This window comes from Colias philodice, chromosome 3, assembly GCF_061535455.1.
Source record: "Colias philodice isolate Cphi_HAF_F1 chromosome 3, ilColPhil1 Martin Lab GWU primary, whole genome shotgun sequence".
In the NCBI taxonomy this organism is placed as follows: Eukaryota; Metazoa; Arthropoda; class Insecta; order Lepidoptera; family Pieridae; genus Colias; species Colias philodice.
In genome coordinates, this window is record NC_143088.1 from 4299633 (window position 1) to 4316981 (window position 17349).

Here is a 17349-nt window from a genome sequence, read left to right on the forward strand (position 1 = left end):
ATGTCATAGTTGACAATGCCATAGTTTCGCACGTTGGGGCTATTTGTTCTAGTTGTATAATAACTGTCATGTTTGGTAATTCGACTAAATTGAAATGTTCTAACACAGTATACAATTTAATAATCATGTAGAAACTTTTACGTTTGCTGGTTTATATGTCAAACGATTTGGTCGTTACCATGGTTACAAATGTTTGATGTTATTTAGAGATTGTTTTGTTGTGATTTTTCTTGTGTTATTTTAATTTTATTTTGAGTTGAATAAATACAATAATGTTGAAGAAAAATTGCGGTTCAATTTCACTTGGTCGAAGGTAAACTGGATCTGGTTGAAATTACGAAAAAAAATTCGGAGTCCGAAGGAAAGTGCGAGAGATCTCATACTAGAAGAGCAATTAAAACAAGAAAAATAAAGACAAAGCAGCAAGATACATTTAAAGTAAATTAATAGTAAATTCTTGTTTGTAATAACCTAGTATCTAGTTGTTATAACCTATTTATTGAATGATGTTGATAGGTACAATCTAAGGGTACAATAAAAATGTTTTATAAAAACACAAGTTTTATTTATTTAGGTAACATGAAAAATTACATATTTCTATAACAATGTCACATTTAAATTAAATTAGGATCATCATCATCGTCAGCCCATATACTTTCTCACTGCTGGGACATGGGATTGGTAGTGCTAACTTAAACTTAAACACGGTAAGGGATCAGGTCATTATCCACCACGCTATCTTATGATATGTCGGTTTCCTCACAATGTTTTTCACCACTGAGCCATCACTGCACTGCACTACAATAAGCAGTTGGTCTGTAGGTGAAACTGATAGATTCCTAAAACAGAATTTAAAATTAAGATAAGTACATTTCATAATCATGAGGAGGCCTGAGCCTTACCTGAGTAGTGGTGAAGTTTACATTTTAAGTACATACCTATATTGGTATTCAATACTAGATTTGACATGACTCACAGGATTATTATCGTTTAATTGAAAATAATACAGTATGTAGGAAGGAACCTTTTATGCACATAAATATAAATATTACCTCACGAGATAGTTTTACTTACAGATCCGACGGTTATTCGAGTTTATCTTCAATTAATTGCAATACTTCCAAAACCGATTGTTTTGATAAACGAAATCTTGTACTAAAATCAACATCATCATATTCTTCGAAACAATGACGACGTCTTTATAAATTCTGGGCCGTCGCGGTCGCACTATATAATCCAAATTATACAAATCATCCAACACATCTTCATTTACAAAAATAAAATAGTATGCAGAGTCCATCTTGACAGCAAGAAAACTTCAAATCATTTTTTCTAATCGCTTGTTAAAAATTTAAAGAGCCTCTATGCCACGGGTTAAATATAATGCCGTGTTAAGGAAACTAATCCTCGATTAGGTCATGGTGGGACACTCCCTTACATTGATGTCCCGTTAAAAGAGTTAACAGCGTGTTAAACTAACTAACAGAGCTTGATGAAACTGGGCCTCAGTCTTCTAGTTGATGCTGTACAAATATACTGCGACCGCAGAGGATCTAATAGCGCATACCTATTCTCTCGTTCATTAAGCACTTGCAGCGGGTCTATCCCCACCGGCTTCGGTATGCTGGTGACGCGATTCTGCTTGGCGCCGGGCGCGGGCGCTCCTGGAGCACCCGGGGCGACCAGCGCTCCCGGAGCTCCTGGCGCTCCTGGCACTGTCGGAGCTCCCGGTGTTCCAGGAATTCCTGGCGCTCCCGGAACTCCTGGTGCTCCCGGAATTATCGGCGCTCCCGGGCCAACCGGTGCACCCGGCGCGCCCGGCCGGACCGGCGCCGCGCCGCGCACTGGTGGCGGCCCACCCACTACCGGCTGGGAAGATATTTTGTTATGTTAAAAGTTAAGTATAGTTTTGTATTATAGTCGAAAAAAAATTAAAATCGGTAAGATTAATAACAGTTAACAATAAACATACTGGATTAACAAGCGGTGGCGTGGGCTGCGTCGGCGGTGCCATTTGACCAGTCATCGGTAGCGGGGTGGGGGGTGCTCCGCCCCCACCTCGTGAAGGCTCCCCCGCGGCAGCCTTGCCCCCCGGCCCCGCGCCCGCTCCTTGCCCGGGCCCGGAGCTCTGAGAACCTCCCGCATTTGCGCCATAGGGTGACGGAGGTTGCGCCGGAGGTGTTGGGCATTCCGGGGGAGAATCGCCTGTGCGCTTGCCGGATGCCATCATAGCTATCTGCTGCGTTATAGGTTGATTGCGCGCTAAGTTACGGTACGCAGCGATCTGAGCCCTAAAAAACAAGATTTACGTTAATAATAAAATAAATCATTTTTCTATTATTATTTTCTTACAAATATATTTTTCAACTCACTTCAATTGATTCAATTGAGCGTTCGAAAAATTAGGGCTGTTTCGTGCCCGTATAGCTAACAATTGAGAATATCGAGGATCTTCTTGCATTCCTTTCTCTTCCATTGAATCAATTGCGCGTTGTAAAGCATTCAGGTTATCCGGACCCGACGCAGGTAACGAGCCTTGCATGGGAGACGATGATGGAGCCCCATTTGTCGAAGAAGTTTGTGGGGGAGCAGAACCATGGGGTGGTGTTTGCGCGGTCGGTGGTTGTTGCGGAGCCACAGATGGTGGTGCACCGCTAGAGGCGCCACTCGGTGGTGTAGAGGAACCTCCGGGAGATGGAGCTGCGTGCCCATAACCACCTGGCATCATATTATGATGAGTAGGCATTGGTGGGATGCCTTGTGGATGCGCACCATGAGACGGAGGACCCCCAAGTTGCAAAGGCATTCCAGCTGGTCCTGGAGGTCCCTGTGGTCCACTTCCTTGTGGCGGGGGTCCACCTCCCATGCCCATAGGAGCCTGAAAAATTTAAGTAATCTTTCACAATACTGAAATATTCAATTATATGCATACAATATATCTATATCTATATATGTACATATATAAAACTCAAACGTGACTGATATAGTGATCTATCAACGCACAGCCCAAACCACTGGACGTATCGAGCTGAAATTTGACATGCAGGTAGATGTTAGGACGTAGGCATCTGCTAAGAAAGGATTTCCCTAAATTCTTGCGGGAACGGGGAAAAACGGGGATGCACGTACAAAGTCGTGGGCGGAAGCTAGTTATTAATAAGTTATATGAAATGTTGTCTTGGTTAAAAGATTTTACAATCTTTGATACAATTTTTGTAGAAAGTATAAAAAATACCTCCATATACCATTAAATATATGATTACTTTCTTCATTGTCAAAGCCTTTTGAATATTAAGTATTCTATATTATGCACACAATAAAACCTCTAATAATAACACCACTATTGATAGATAGATGATAGATTATTTAAAATATAAATGTATTTTAAAAAGATATTGTTTTCTGCTTCCACAACTATGAATTCCAAATAGATAACATATTATGTGGAGACAACAAAGAAGTAGAGCTATATTTTAAAGGAATCTAATTAATTATGGCACATGAAACAAATATTTTTCAGATAAAGTAGTCCCTACTAAGCTATCATATTAACATGGGTGATTGGGTAAAATTATAATTAAGAAATCCCAATAGTTTTTACTTTGCTTATAAATATGTAAGTATAAATTAAAGCCAGAATAATATATTTTAATACAATTTTAAATGTAACACTTATTAAGTCAAGGTTTATGTATAAATATTAATATTAGCAATATTTTATGTAGTGCAGACTGCAGTTTCCAAACACTAAAATGGCTAGACTCTTTAATTCTATATTGTGTAGGAGCTAGCAACGTTGACAAGAGAGAATTTTAGTATAGTTGGTTCTTTCATATACTGTGTCTCTTCCTATTTTGGTTTAGAGTCCGGGCTGTCTGGCTGGCCGCAGTGGTTGCGTTTATTAGTGCGCATCTTATCTGCACAGGAAAATATCCGTAATTTAAAGTCATTTATTAAGGCGTAATTTATTATACATATTTATACTATATACCATCGTGCCTCCTTTTCCCAACGAACCTAAAATAGGATGTTAATGTAAACTTGATAAAAACCAAATATCATCAAATCCATATTAATACCCAAAAGAGTTATAAATATGAAACCATCTATTAAAAATATTAGTTTACTAATTATTCAATATAAGTATTAAAAAAGGATAATATAATATAAGTAATAAAGTTATTACTTACCTTTTAAGCGGACTCATGTTGATGTAATTTCACTTATTTCGATGGCATTTTAATTATTTTGAAATAAAAATTTGCGTATGGCACCTATTTAACGAAAAAAACATCTTGCAATAAAAAAATTATGTCTGATGGATCTATCTAAAGGCAAAAGATTAAAAATTATGCGTTAATAAATGACTATAAATTACGGATATTTTCCTGTGCGCACTAATAAACGCAACCACTACCGCCAGCCAGACAGCCCAGACTCTAACCGAAATAGCAAGAGAAACAGTATATCAAAAACCCATCTATACTATATATTCTTTTAAAACATTACTAGCTCCCATACCTATATAAATTACAAAAAATACTATTATAGTAGAGCCATTTTAATAACCATTCTAAACATAATAAACAATTTCTGATTTAAAGAACTGACGTCGCTACAATTTTGTGTCAATAAACCTTTTTTCTTTTTAAATACCAGAGACGTTACTCTAAAAATCGAAATCAGACATCTAGAATCGAATGCATTGATTACTTGGGAATAAAAATTATCATAAATTATTGACATGTGTTTCAAGTTCGATTGACAAATGTTTCAACTCCGTATCGATTAATTCACTTTAATCGATGTTTTTATGCAGGTTACCACCCTATGAAGATAAAATTGATAGACGTCAAATGTTGCCTATTAAATTGGCTCCACTATACTATTTTATTTCTTAAACTAATAACTCACTTGGTTGGGTGGCATGTGACTTAGTTGATGAGGAATATATCCATGAGGTGGTCCTTGACCAGGCATATTTGGATGTTGTGGTGGCCCAGGCATATTTGAATGTCCATTAGGGCCAGGATGTGTTCCACCAGCTCCAATAGGATGACCTGGAGGGCCCGACATATGTGCTCCCACCATATGTGAAGGTATCTGATGGCTACCCGGCGGCATATTAGGGTGTTGAGACACTCCTGGCGGACCATTCACATTCGAAGCGATTGTATGTGGTGGGCCCGGCGACTGCATATGATTCGGCATTGGAGCTTGTCCAGATCCAGTTGAATGAGACGGCGGCGGTCCATTTACATGTTGCTGATTGAATGGACTGTGCGGTGATTGTGGAGGTGCTGGGCTCTGAGTAGGTGGCCCCATGGGACTCGGAGCTTGAGGCGGTGGCATTGGACTGCTTTGAGGAGACGGGCTAGCCATCTTTTACACGTTATTTAATCAAGCACATCACAATCTCAAAGTCACCGAACAAAACGAACGCGAACTTGTCACTAATTATGTGCTTTCAAAAATTTTCATCCGTTCTTATAAGCATTCTTAAATTTGAAATGATTGATTGATACAAGTTTTTAAAATTGAATTCAGAAGTCCATACAATAAAATGGATTTAATAAAAATAATTTGTTTTTAAAATAATATTATGCCGAGTGTCACTCCAAGAACCGCATTTGCCACAGACATGTATATTTAAGTAGACAACGCAAGTACCGCGATCTGTATGAAAACCAAGCGTGTCATATTTTTTGTACTGACCTTGACGCGTTATGACGTCACGAGCGCTTTTTAGTGATGTTAATTTCATTTTACGCTAAATCGATTAGGCCGCCACTCGCGCGGCGATTCTAGTATCGTCCTATCCCATCGAAGTAAATCGAAAGAAATCAGATCAAACTAGATCTATGTCTAAGAGGTAGTCAAATAAATGAATCGTAATCGATTACTAAATCGATTCAAGACAGAAAAATGATAATTACCATAGACAGAGGGATGATAAAATAAAGTTATAAACCTTTTAATATTCTAATAAGTAAACTAATGTGTTTTAGCTTTTTCTTACATATGCCCATTGAGTTACCGTGTACTACGTACTAGAGAGGCCATCGAAAGAAAGTAATGAAACTGTCAATCAATCAATCTTTATGTCCCGTTGCATCGATCCATTTTCCTTTTATGTTCGGGTTACTTGGAAAACTGAAAAAACAAACATAGTCTAAGCAATAAGGAGTTTTCTTAAAAAACTCCCAAGATGACACTTTAACTAATGGCGTCCATGTCGTAATATTTATTTTTAGTACCTTTGTATTAAAATACTTAAAAGTTCTAGGTCAAGTCGTATTAAATGACAAAAAAAATCTATGCCTTTTTTTCTGAAAAATTGCTCCTACAAATTATCATTTTTCTGTTCGATTATAAAATCGATTAGAATCGAGAACTGTTGCATCAAATGAACATCACTAACCACAAAATTGGACAGAAAAATGAGAACAGAAAAATGAGAAGACGCTATTCATTGCTTGTTATCATACGACGCGATCTTTACCGTGCCAAGTAAAAGCCGCAATGTATTCCGAATCATTTCGTATGATTTGGTATCCGTGTTTGTCACGATCGTTTTCCACAAATATTCTTTATTTGATTTTAAAATAAATAGTGCATATTCTGATTAGAAAATTACTTACCGGTGGAAGGAAACATCTCTGCTAACTTGGCCACTCACAGCTGTGGAGTTTCTACAGTTTATAACGGCGCAATTCGGCATTTTACTTTATTCAGCTTCACGTCTTTCCTTGGCGAACTGCAAGCGCGGACTGAGTGTAGGCCAGCGTCAAGTAAGTTTCAATAACGTAGTTTGGACACGGGAAGTACATACACTCGCTTAGTCTATCTTGATACATGTCCGTGGCATTTGCCATAGATAGATCATAGAGCAAGTAATATAGTACGAGTATAGTACCTAAGGGCGTATTCAGAAAGAAAGCTTGAAACTTATAAGCGCTTATCGGCGCTTGTCATGTTCATATATTTTCCTGTCAGTGCTGTCAACCCGCGCAGGAAAATATATGAACATGACAAGCGCCGATAAGCGCTTATAAGTTTCAAGCTTTCTCTCTGAATACTCCCTTAGGTACCTTATGCTAGGCGTCCATTACAGGCGGATCGGGCCGGGCCGCATCGCAACGGGCCGTCTCTAATGGACGCGCTGTTTGCTCCTGCGTCCACCTGTACGGGACGTGGCGGACCACCTAGGCGGATTTTACCTAACAGACGCTCGCCGCTCACATCCGCCTGCCTGCGTCCACTAGACGGGTCGGGGCGGGCCGGGCCGCAGCGCACCGCCGGCAGAAATCCGCCTGCGAAGCGATATCCGCCAATGCGTTGCGGCCCGCCCCGGCCCGATCCGTCACTAATGGACGATGTTTCATACAAAACATAGGCCGGCGTATTTTTGCGTTGCGATGCGGCCCGGCCCGATCCGCCTAGTGGACGCCAGCCATTAGATCACAGCCATCTGCCATAGATTGTAGACCCCTAGGCACACAACCCCTTTTTGGCCTGGGCCGTGGGCTCTGAGTCAATGAGTTAAGCAAGTTTAAGTTCCAGCTTAATAATTTCACAAATTTCACATAACTCATTTCAATAACTCAAACTACCTAACCAAGGGCAAACTTTATTGTCCACCCATTATTACGTATACGCCTCCATTTCAACATTCGTTTGTGGCAAGCTTATATGTTTACGGAATAGTTTCGAATTCAATAAAAATAAATTTCGAAATTTAAAACCGGCTATAGCCGGCTTTACATATTACTTGCTCTGTGGCTAACATAATATCATTTTGACACTTTGACAGGTATCGAAAAGACAATAATTAATGTCAAATTCTAAAATTTTCACAAAAACGTGACAAAAACAATAAATTGATGAGGCGGTAAGCGGTTAATTATTTGATCAGGAAATTATATCAAAGAACGATTTTTAAAAGATGTAAACTTTCAACAAACGGTAGTCGAAGTTATAAAAACCATATTTAAACAATTGTTACTCAGATTCTCAGGCAATAAAGTATAATACAAAATGAAGAAACAGGAATATAACTCAGACCACTAAAACAGTTTAATAAATAATTGAGTAAAAAAAGTAAAACAATGGAAGAAGAAGAAGAATATATAGAGAATTCCTGGAGTTACTTAACCTTTTGCATTGAACCTACACTTTATGAGGGATTAAGATTTGCGAAAGATCTGCTTCTTGCTAATCTTTGTTTACGGTTTTCCATTCAGTTTATATCCGTACCACAAAATGTTCGACATAGCATAAGTTTAATAATAGGAAGTCTATTACTGTATTATAATATTGGATCAGCAATTTCGTGGGTTTATGGACTGACTGCAGGTGCCTATTTATTAATCTTAATGTTAGCAAATGTAACAAAGAAAAAAATAGGAGGTGCTATTACCTGTGTAAGTGTCATATCTTTTTTATTATTATGTGAATTGTACTTAATAAATCCAAAAATATGGCAACAAATAAGAGGGATACAAATGATAGCATCTATGAAAATTATTTCAATTGCAATAGAACTAGATCGAAGTTTGTTTAAGAAAATGGTTAATCCATTTGAATTTGCTGGCTATATTCTCTGTCCTGCAAATTGTATGTTGGGGCCTTGGATTTCATTTAAATCTTATGAGAAAGATTTATGTGTTAAATTTTTATCTCGAAGATGGATAAAGATAATTCTATATAATCTATTTTTGGCAATGATATTTTTAATTTTGTCTAATTGTATTGTCCCTTGGTTTATTGAAGACAACAGTATGAAATGGTTAATTGCATATAGAGATGCCCAAGCCTTCAGAATGTCTCACTATTTTGTATCAAGTATGTCTGTGGTGTCAATGGTAAGTGCTGGCTTTGGCTTAACAAATGATTGCCATTCGGAAATAGAAATAACTAAACCTTATTTTATTGAACTGCCAAGATCATTGGTGCAAGTGGTTATTTTTTGGAATATACCAATGCACCAGTGGCTAAAAAATTATGTGTTCAAAACTTGTCAACCTTATGGACAATTTTTTGCAATCTTTACAACATATGCAATATCTTCTCTGCTTCATGGTTGTAATTTTCAACTATCTGCAGTTCTTTTGAGCATTGGAACGTTTTCTTACATAGAATATAATTTTAGATATAAGGTTGCATCTGCTTTAGAAGTTTGTTGTTTGGCTAATCCATGTGTTAAACAATGTGATCATAAATATAAGAAAAACAGTTTTATGGCAATGTTTATAAACTTTTTATTTTCTCTCATAACAATAATGCATCTTGCTTACTTAGGAGTTATGTTTGAAGCATCATTCTCAGTGCAGGAGACTGGTTACTCCTTTTCACATACAATTAGTAAATGGGAAAATCTCGACTTCTTTAATCATGGTCTTGCTGCAAGTATGTATGTTATTTATTTAATGATGTAGCTGTATTAAACTTGTACTTTATAAGAATCTCAATTGGGGTTGTTTAAAATTGTGATTAATTGTATTTGTGATAGTAAAATGTATTATTTTATATTTCTATTAGTATTTAATATTTGCACAAAATGTAGTGGTAATTTATGGTAACAAAATGTACTTAAGCAATAATTAGTATTTCACCTTATACAATCACAATCAGTATTCAGCCACAGTATCAACTTATAATTCTTACATAATAACAATTTTCTCTAGAAATGTTTTTGTATTCTTATAAATTGTGCTGAATTTTTTTTATGTAGGTACAATCTGATAATCATTTGTCATATTATTCATATAAATGTATAAGTACTATTAAAACTTCCAGTCAATTAAACGAAGTTGTTTTTTTATGAATCCCAAATAATTTTTCCATCAGAGAGCTGAAACTCTTTTGTAACCAAGTTTTCATATGATTGGACAATTATAATAAAGTTACGCTTTTCATTGCTAGTAGATACTTGGATGCGGTAATTTATTCTTTCATCGGTAGGGTTTGAGCAACAAGGTTCAAGTTTATCAATGGTATCTTTAGTACTGCTAAAGTAATCTGGTCTTGTATAAAAAACAACAGTTTTGAAATCTCTACAGGCTTTTTGAATCGTTTTGATTAAATTTTTTATATAAATATCCATTTTGGTAACTTTGAATTCTTGCTCAGACCAGTAGAATGCTGGGAGTGTGTTAAAAACAATTAATGATGTATTTGGATATTTTACAAGAATTGTACCCAGATTGAACACTGTAATATAAAATTGAGTAGCATCATATAAGTAAATGAATTGCACATTTTTTAGTGTTAATTCAAGTAGATAATCGATTTCATTAAGTCTTTGGTTTTCTTTCCGATTGACTAAATGTTTCAATATCTTATCTTTTAGTATTTTGATGAAGGTAGCGTTATTAAAATTTCCATCTGTAATAAATATGATCACACCCGATTCTATACCGCCAATTTCTTGTGGTAATAATATTTCACTAATTAATTCATATAATAAGAAGTTAGGATTACTATTACTAAAGATTTCAACGATCTCTCCATGTTTTAATCCACATTTGAACAAAGGTGTATAAAAGTTTTCAAAGCTGGCCTTTTTCGTTAATCTTGATAATAATTGAACTCCAGTCTCTAGTTTAAATTTCAATGCCATAATTATGAAAATTCACTCATTTTCAGTTTAACAGCTTACAGTTGCAACTTTTTATTTTTTATTTTCCTGTTCTGTAGATTTATTGGTCTGAGCACAGCTCTGAGGTAAGTTACTAAGTGGTAACCACAGGTGGTCCGTGGTAACTCGTAACCATAGACCACAGAGCAATGCCATAGACTACATATTTTCTGTCTATAGACCAAAGACGACGACAATCAAAGTCAAAGTCAAACTACATGTCAAATTGTCAACTTGTTGAAACTCCGTATTCTTTTCATAACTAATTTAAATTTGAAACTCATGAGACTGGAGTTTTTTTCTGAATAAGTGTACATACCCAAATTAAATTTTATTATTTATGTTCATTTTTAAATGTAAAATTTGCTTAAATCCGTAATATAAAATTAAGTATAAAATCCATAAAAACTGGTTATATTTCTCAATTCATTACTAGTTATAAATTTTACTATGTTGTTTAAGTTGTATCATATTCTTCTGTTATTGTTTATCTTTAACAATGTCAATTATATATCTACTGAACCTTTATCTTTGATGTTAGGGGGTTCACTTCTTATGGGCAGCTGGTTGGGTTGGGATATTATAAAAACAAATACTGTCTGTCGTTACACAGAGTGCTGTAATGATCAATATGTAACATATGATTTAAACAGTGAGTGTTATATATACACATAAAAATACTATGAAATTTATTTTTGTATTACACCTATAACAAACAACTCTTTTTATTTTAGAATTAAAACAGTTGTTTTCACAAAAAATGTTTGGTCAACCCCTAGTCAATGAATTAATTAGTATCCTTAGTGCCCATAAAGAAGGTTTATCAAATGAAGGCAACAGAAATAAAAAAGCTTTGGTCATAAGTTTACATGGTTGGTCTGGCGTTGGTAAAAACTATGCTACAAGCATGATAGCCGAATCTCTCTACAAGAACGGAATACATAGCAAATATGTGAAGGTTTTTATGGGTAAAAAAGATTTTGATTGTACTGACATACAAAATACTCAGGTAGGTATGTTAATAAAAAATTAATTCACGTTAAAAATTGTTAACTTGCTTAATTCACCATTTTATTGCAGATGAAACTAATACAAGAAGTAAAAGATATTGTGAAGAATTGTCCGACTTCCCTCATTGTTTTTGATGAAATACATGAAATGTGTCCATCTGTATTGGATGCAATAAAGCCTATGTTAGACCATCACCAAACAGTTGATGGTATTGATTTTAGGTATTGTATATTAATTTATATCTTCCATTCAATAAAAATACAAATCCTGGACCACAAAAATAAAATAACAAGAAGACATTATTTTTTCACAGGGATAGTGTGTTTATTTTTATTTCCAACATTGGTGGTAAAGAAATAGCGAGCAATTTATTGGAATTATACAGTCAAGGTGTCAATAGAAATGAAGTTGATTTCCATCATTTTGAACCAATTATAAGGAGGACAGCTTACAGTACAGGTATTTGAAACTGCTATTGTTATTTATATTGCCTTGATTATTGCATTGCACATAAAGATAGTATTGTTTCTGATATGATTTTCATATGCTTATGTAGTTATGTATCTATTTTAAATTGATCAAAGAGTGATATGATATATTTCTATAAATTTATCTTTATAAATCTCAATAATTCATTAATATTTTTGAAGCATAAAAATGTATTCAATGCCTGCAGCTGTTTCTCAAAACAAAACACAAATTTAGCTATTGTGTATTTATAAACTGCAAATGCCAAGAATCTCCATCTACTCATACTTTTTATTTTATTTATTTTGAAATGATTTATAATAGCTTATTTCATTATATTGTAATCTTAAAACATTTCAGGGGGTTTTGAAAAGTCTGCTACAATTGCCCAGCATTTGATTGATCATTATATTCCGTTTCTGCCTTTGGAACAAAACCATGTTGAAAAATGTGCTTTAGCTGAGTTTCAAGGTCATGGCATTTACCATCCAACTGAGGAGATGATGGCGTAAGTACTTTTAGTTTACAATCAATATGACTTACCTTTTAAAGAAATAGCACATCTTAACAATGACAATTAAATAGCAATAAATAACATTAGATAAAATAATACATTAACCCAGTTTATGAATGTGACTTCTAACATTATGATAAAGTGAATAAGGATTTTTTAACTGTTCATAAAATTTTTCGGACATAAAAATGCCTTTATTTAAAAAAGTTTAAGATGTAAATGCTGAATTTTCTGTATGTTTTTATGTAATGTTCTGACTGAAATGATGTCTAAAAACTTTTCTGTTAATTTTTTTTTGATGATTTAATAAAAATAAATTTAGCATCATACTTCCTATAAATAATAATTATAAGAATTTTAATCTAAGTTTCTTTTTTGCAGTGATGCTTTGTCAGTCATCACATACGGTCCTACAGAAGATCAGCCTATATTTGCAAATAATGGGTGCAAGAGATTTACAAAACAAATACCATATATCATACAAAAAAATAAAGCTAAGAGTGAATTATAATTATAAGGCATTTTAGAATATGACAAATGTGATCTAAGAAGAAAAAAATTAAGCTTCAAAAGCTTATAATTAGTCATGCCATTATTCCAACTGTCATGTACCTGTTGATTTTTAGTTTAGTGATTCTTTTTTTACGAATTTTTATAACTCACAATTTTCTCTCTATACATTATTAATTGTTTAGTGCAATGCAAAGCATGTCTATAATTATGTGGTAATAACCCTCATAATGTATATTCATCAAAATCTCATTGAAAATATTATTTTGTATGAAATACATGAACCTACATCTTATCACATTATATTGTTTTGTTATGTTGCTGCTGAGATCAATGTATCAGTATTGTTGTTTTTAATTTTTTGTTGTAACATATTGTGACAGTTGTGGAATAAATGAAAATGCACATATAAGAAAACATTTTATAGTTCATGATTTTAAACATATAATTTATTTTTTAAATAATTGCAGTCCTTTTAATATTATTAACATAGACACACATGCAGAAAGTTGTCAGGGTAGCTCATATGTTCAGACAGCCATTGGAGTGGTGTGTCAATTGGAATGTTTATACCATGTGTTCTTAATTTTACTGAAATGTGAAAAGAAGTAATTAATGTCTAATAAATATATGGTTACTAAAAAATATTTTTTTTCTTTATGAATAATAATAAATCACAGACAGACTGTTAAATATAATAGATCAGAAAAACTAACAAAACCAGTAGGGGATATGACTTCAATCTATTCTCATATAATGTAAAAGATAATAAATTATGATTACCATCAGGTTTTTCAGGGTATAATTCTGAAATAAGTTGTTGAACTATCTTCCTGCTTCCATCAATATTCTTTGGACTGATTAGACGTTGATTGCATGTTCCGTCTTCTGAGTAAATCCTTATTGGTATATGTTTAAAGCCTTCATTGTCACCATGAGATTCCATAAGCCTTCTATTAATAGCCCAAAATTGATCAAATTTATCTGTTTAAGAAAGATTTAGGTTAATTTAAATAAATTCACTATTTTACTATGATTATTTGGATACTAATATAAATAAATACCATTTTGTAATCCCAACCATAATTGGTTGTGGTCTTTTTTTTGCATAGCAGACATAACTTGTCCCCGGTGTTTTAGAACATCTGCTTCTTTTACAGTTGACATATAGTGAGCTTCAACTATGTCCCTAAAGAAAATTTCATTAATTTTATGACAAATACAAAAATGAAATGAATAGATTCAACTAGGGTCATTGCGCCTGTTCGCGTCCACATGCCTATTCGCGTCCATTTTGCGGACATATTTTAGAAAATTCACGAAAATAAGTATACTTTAAGTAAAATTGTAATAACAAAAATTTCCGATAATACCTCAATGTATAAGAGACATGCACACATATTCAAAATATGCCTGCGCACCGCCTTCCTATTTAAAAAAAATATTTAATTTTGGCTATTAAACGAGAGAGCTAAAAGGCGCGGGATTTTCAGAAAAAAATAGTGCGCAGCGTCGCGTTTGACGGTAAGTATCTTATTGTTAAATGTGAATTTTTGAATATGTAACTGTTTCTTTACTTTGCTAACAAAACATGGAATAGTATGGATTATCAATCATCTTATTTCTTTTACATTTAATAGCTAAAATAAGGTGGACGCGAATTACTACACCGAATTTGTACAACTTCCATTTTGCGTCCACGGTGGGCGCAAACTATACCTATTGTGCATAACAATAGAACATATTGCGTCCACATTGTTTTTCATTACGTAGCAATGAATTGTTTGTTAAAATATGAAATTTAAAATAGATTGTAAATTTTTGACTAAGACTACAAGTTGATAATTTAAATTTTCATTCAAATTAGCAAATTATATTTTAAAATGGGTATTCTAAGAATGAGACTAGTATCTTTGAGAATGAGTCTGTGGTTAAGAAAATAATATAAACAAAAAAGAAATTTAATTCATTAGAAACTAAAAAATAGGGTAGGTAGGTAATCTTAATAGAACTGATTATTACATATTTATTTACATAACGTAACTTTGATTTTTGTTAATTTTTAGTTCTATTAATGATGAGAAGATAATAAATATAAATAAGTTATTCCAGTTTCCTTACAGTGAAATATATTCACATTATATTAATAATAATGTTGATTTTAGGGTTCCGAACCTCAAAAGGAAAAACCGGAATCCTTGTATGATCACTTTGATATCCGTCCGTCTGTATGTCCGTCTACCGGTCTGTCTTTCTGTCAAGGCCCTTTTTCTCAGTAACGCGTGGAGGTATAAAGGAACCCTCGGTGTGCGAGACCCACTCGCATTTGGCCGGTTTTTATTAAATAGCTATATTCGTAAATAAATAATTTATTATAATCTATTTTTATTTGCATTTATCTGATAAATTATCACCCAATACACTCTTAATTCCTTTTCTAAGCTGGTGGACGCGAACTGGCCCACGGGTGGACGCTAACTGGAATTTTTGGACGCGAACTGGGTAAAACGCCTAATTCTGCTATTTGTCTAGATAAATAAAAACCACATGATATTTCCAACACAATTGAAAGTAAATCTTAAAATAGACTATGTAATGAACACGTTACATAAATTTTGCGTTGAAATTTGTTCTGGAACATTTTTATTTTCTCCTTCAAACTTTCCAACTGCACTAAGTGGACGCGAACAGGCGCAATGACCCTATCCACAAAAACTATGTATTATTTTCAGTATACAACAATTTCCTCAGAGTATGCTCCAAATTGCTGTTTTTTTTTTAATAAATATAGTAAACATAATATTATATTATTGTAGTTTGTAAGTTTTAAGTAAAAATTAATATGCCACTTACTTATTAGGGCAGTGAAGTAAAACGTTTTCTGGAAATTTGCTAAAATGTACTGTTAAATTCCAAGGCATTTGTGGATCATTTCCACAAAAGAGATCATATAGAAAACCAATTGGATAATGCCATTTTAAAGGCTGCCCATTATAATCCAGCCACATTTCATTATCTGCGTTTTCTTGAGATATGTAGCGTAGAAAATGTCTTTTCATCTGAAATATGAATGAACTTTTACTAAATAAATAACGAATGTGATTTTTTGATGTAAATTTTAGAAAACATGAAATTTGCTTGATTCTTACCTTATCAGTAACAAGTGGGAAGTAACTAAGTCGAGGAACCATCACATAAAACGGGTCTGGTTGCTGAATTTCCATTATCTCCTCTTGGTCGAGCTGAAAGCATACTGGCAGTTTTCCGTCCCAGATTTCACGTAAAACTTCTCTGTCATTTGCCATATTTTATCACACTTCTCAGATTACTGCATCGAACAATTCGGTTCTGAATAAAACGGATAATTATTATTCCTGAGAAATCATATCAGTTATAAAAAGGTACTCTGTGATATCAGTGTAAATAGGTATAATCAATAACAATGAGCTTGAATTTGACATATGACAATATGACGACAGTCGACATGTCATATTATGACGTTCAATGACATGTTCAACGACATGTTCAACAAATTATTATGGGTGTCTTTCGATATGCACTGCAACCACTGCACAGTGCTATCACTGTAGAAAAATTCGTTCCGTTATGGACTGCCAGTATACTGCCGCAGTACCCTAGGGAAATTTATGACGTCATTAATCGCCGCCATATTCTACTGTGAGCACTGGCGTTTTCGAGGTAAGGTACTCGCAGTACTTTGATCACGTGATCAGTCCACAGAGCAAGTAATAATTAATATGATCAGTCAAAACCACTCGAGTGCCTAACGTCTTATAAACAAAGCTACAGTATAATCAGAAAATTTTAAAGTTCTGTAATTAGTTTGGATTAATAAATAAAACAATGGAAGAATTGCAAAAATTAACTTTATTAGACTGTGTTGAAAATGTTCAATACGAGCTGAAAGTTCTTTTTTATTCTTTTTTATGAAAAAGTACTTACTTTTATTATATTATAAATTCAATTTACAATTAATATTAATTAAAATATTTTTAATTGGACAGTACTCCAAAACAGTTTATTTTTATGTTCTAGAAAACTTTAATACACTCATTTGAATGCTGCGTCAAAAAATGCGGCTGACAGTATACTGGATTGCGTTCCGTTTTAAATCGTAACCAGTATAACTGGCTATAAAGGAACGGCTTCACAGTATACTGAATTGACGTCACACCTTACAGTGGTC

The 17349-nt window shown here is 34.0% G+C and overlaps 5 protein-coding genes across 8 annotated transcripts in view; 2 read left to right on the plus strand and 3 right to left on the minus strand.

Moving 5' to 3' along the window:
* LOC149489544 (brahma chromatin-remodeling complex ATPase subunit-like) overlaps positions 1-5634 on the minus strand; it is a 27292-nt gene extending 21658 nt beyond the window's left edge. For all 3 annotated transcript variants that reach the window (XR_016318293.1, XM_089714119.1, XM_089714118.1), the window contains exons 1-4: positions 4915-5634; positions 2373-2878; positions 1973-2291; positions 1568-1869 (exon numbers count right to left, since the gene is read on the minus strand). Coding sequence is in view for 2 of the 3 variants with exons in the window: in XM_089714119.1 (XP_089570245.1) it covers positions 1568-1869; positions 1973-2291; positions 2373-2878; positions 4915-5382 (1595 nt within the window). In the remaining variant the exon portion in view is untranslated. The remainder of the gene's footprint in view (positions 1-1567; positions 1870-1972; positions 2292-2372; positions 2879-4914) is intronic.
* Positions 5635-7854: 2220 nt separating this feature from the next.
* Positions 7855-9448, plus strand: por (Protein-serine O-palmitoleoyltransferase por). The gene has a single exon (XM_089714161.1). The coding sequence runs from the start codon at positions 8109-8111 to the stop codon at positions 9435-9437; it is 1329 nt and encodes a 442-aa protein (XP_089570287.1). The 5' UTR covers positions 7855-8108; the 3' UTR covers positions 9438-9448.
* Positions 9449-9807: 359 nt separating this feature from the next.
* Positions 9808-10692, minus strand: Xrcc2 (X-ray repair cross complementing 2). The gene has a single exon (XM_089714164.1). It carries the CDS (start codon positions 10619-10621, stop codon positions 9821-9823), a length of 801 nt encoding a protein of 266 aa, XP_089570290.1. The 5' UTR covers positions 10622-10692; the 3' UTR covers positions 9808-9820.
* Positions 10693-10832: 140 nt separating this feature from the next.
* Positions 10833-13566, plus strand: LOC149489547 (torsin-1A-like). The gene is made up of 6 exons (XM_089714162.1): positions 10833-11291; positions 11374-11648; positions 11720-11871; positions 11964-12109; positions 12479-12626; positions 13014-13566. Exons 1-6 carry the CDS (start codon positions 11090-11092, stop codon positions 13141-13143), a joined length of 1053 nt encoding a protein of 350 aa, XP_089570288.1. The 5' UTR covers positions 10833-11089; the 3' UTR covers positions 13144-13566.
* Atg5 (autophagy protein 5) lies at positions 13550-16590 on the minus strand. 2 transcript variants are annotated; one of them, XM_089714166.1, is made up of 5 exons: positions 16292-16590; positions 15996-16201; positions 14207-14331; positions 13926-14126; positions 13550-13733 (listed from the first exon to the last, which is right to left on the minus strand). In XM_089714166.1, exons 1-5 carry the CDS (start codon positions 16445-16447, stop codon positions 13627-13629), a joined length of 795 nt encoding a protein of 264 aa, XP_089570292.1. In that variant the 5' UTR covers positions 16448-16590; the 3' UTR covers positions 13550-13626. The 2 variants fall into 2 exon arrangements, with proteins under 2 accessions (XP_089570292.1, XP_089570293.1); XM_089714167.1 differs by having other exon boundaries at positions 15996-16217; positions 16292-16429.
* Positions 16591-17349: the final 759 nt, after the last annotated feature.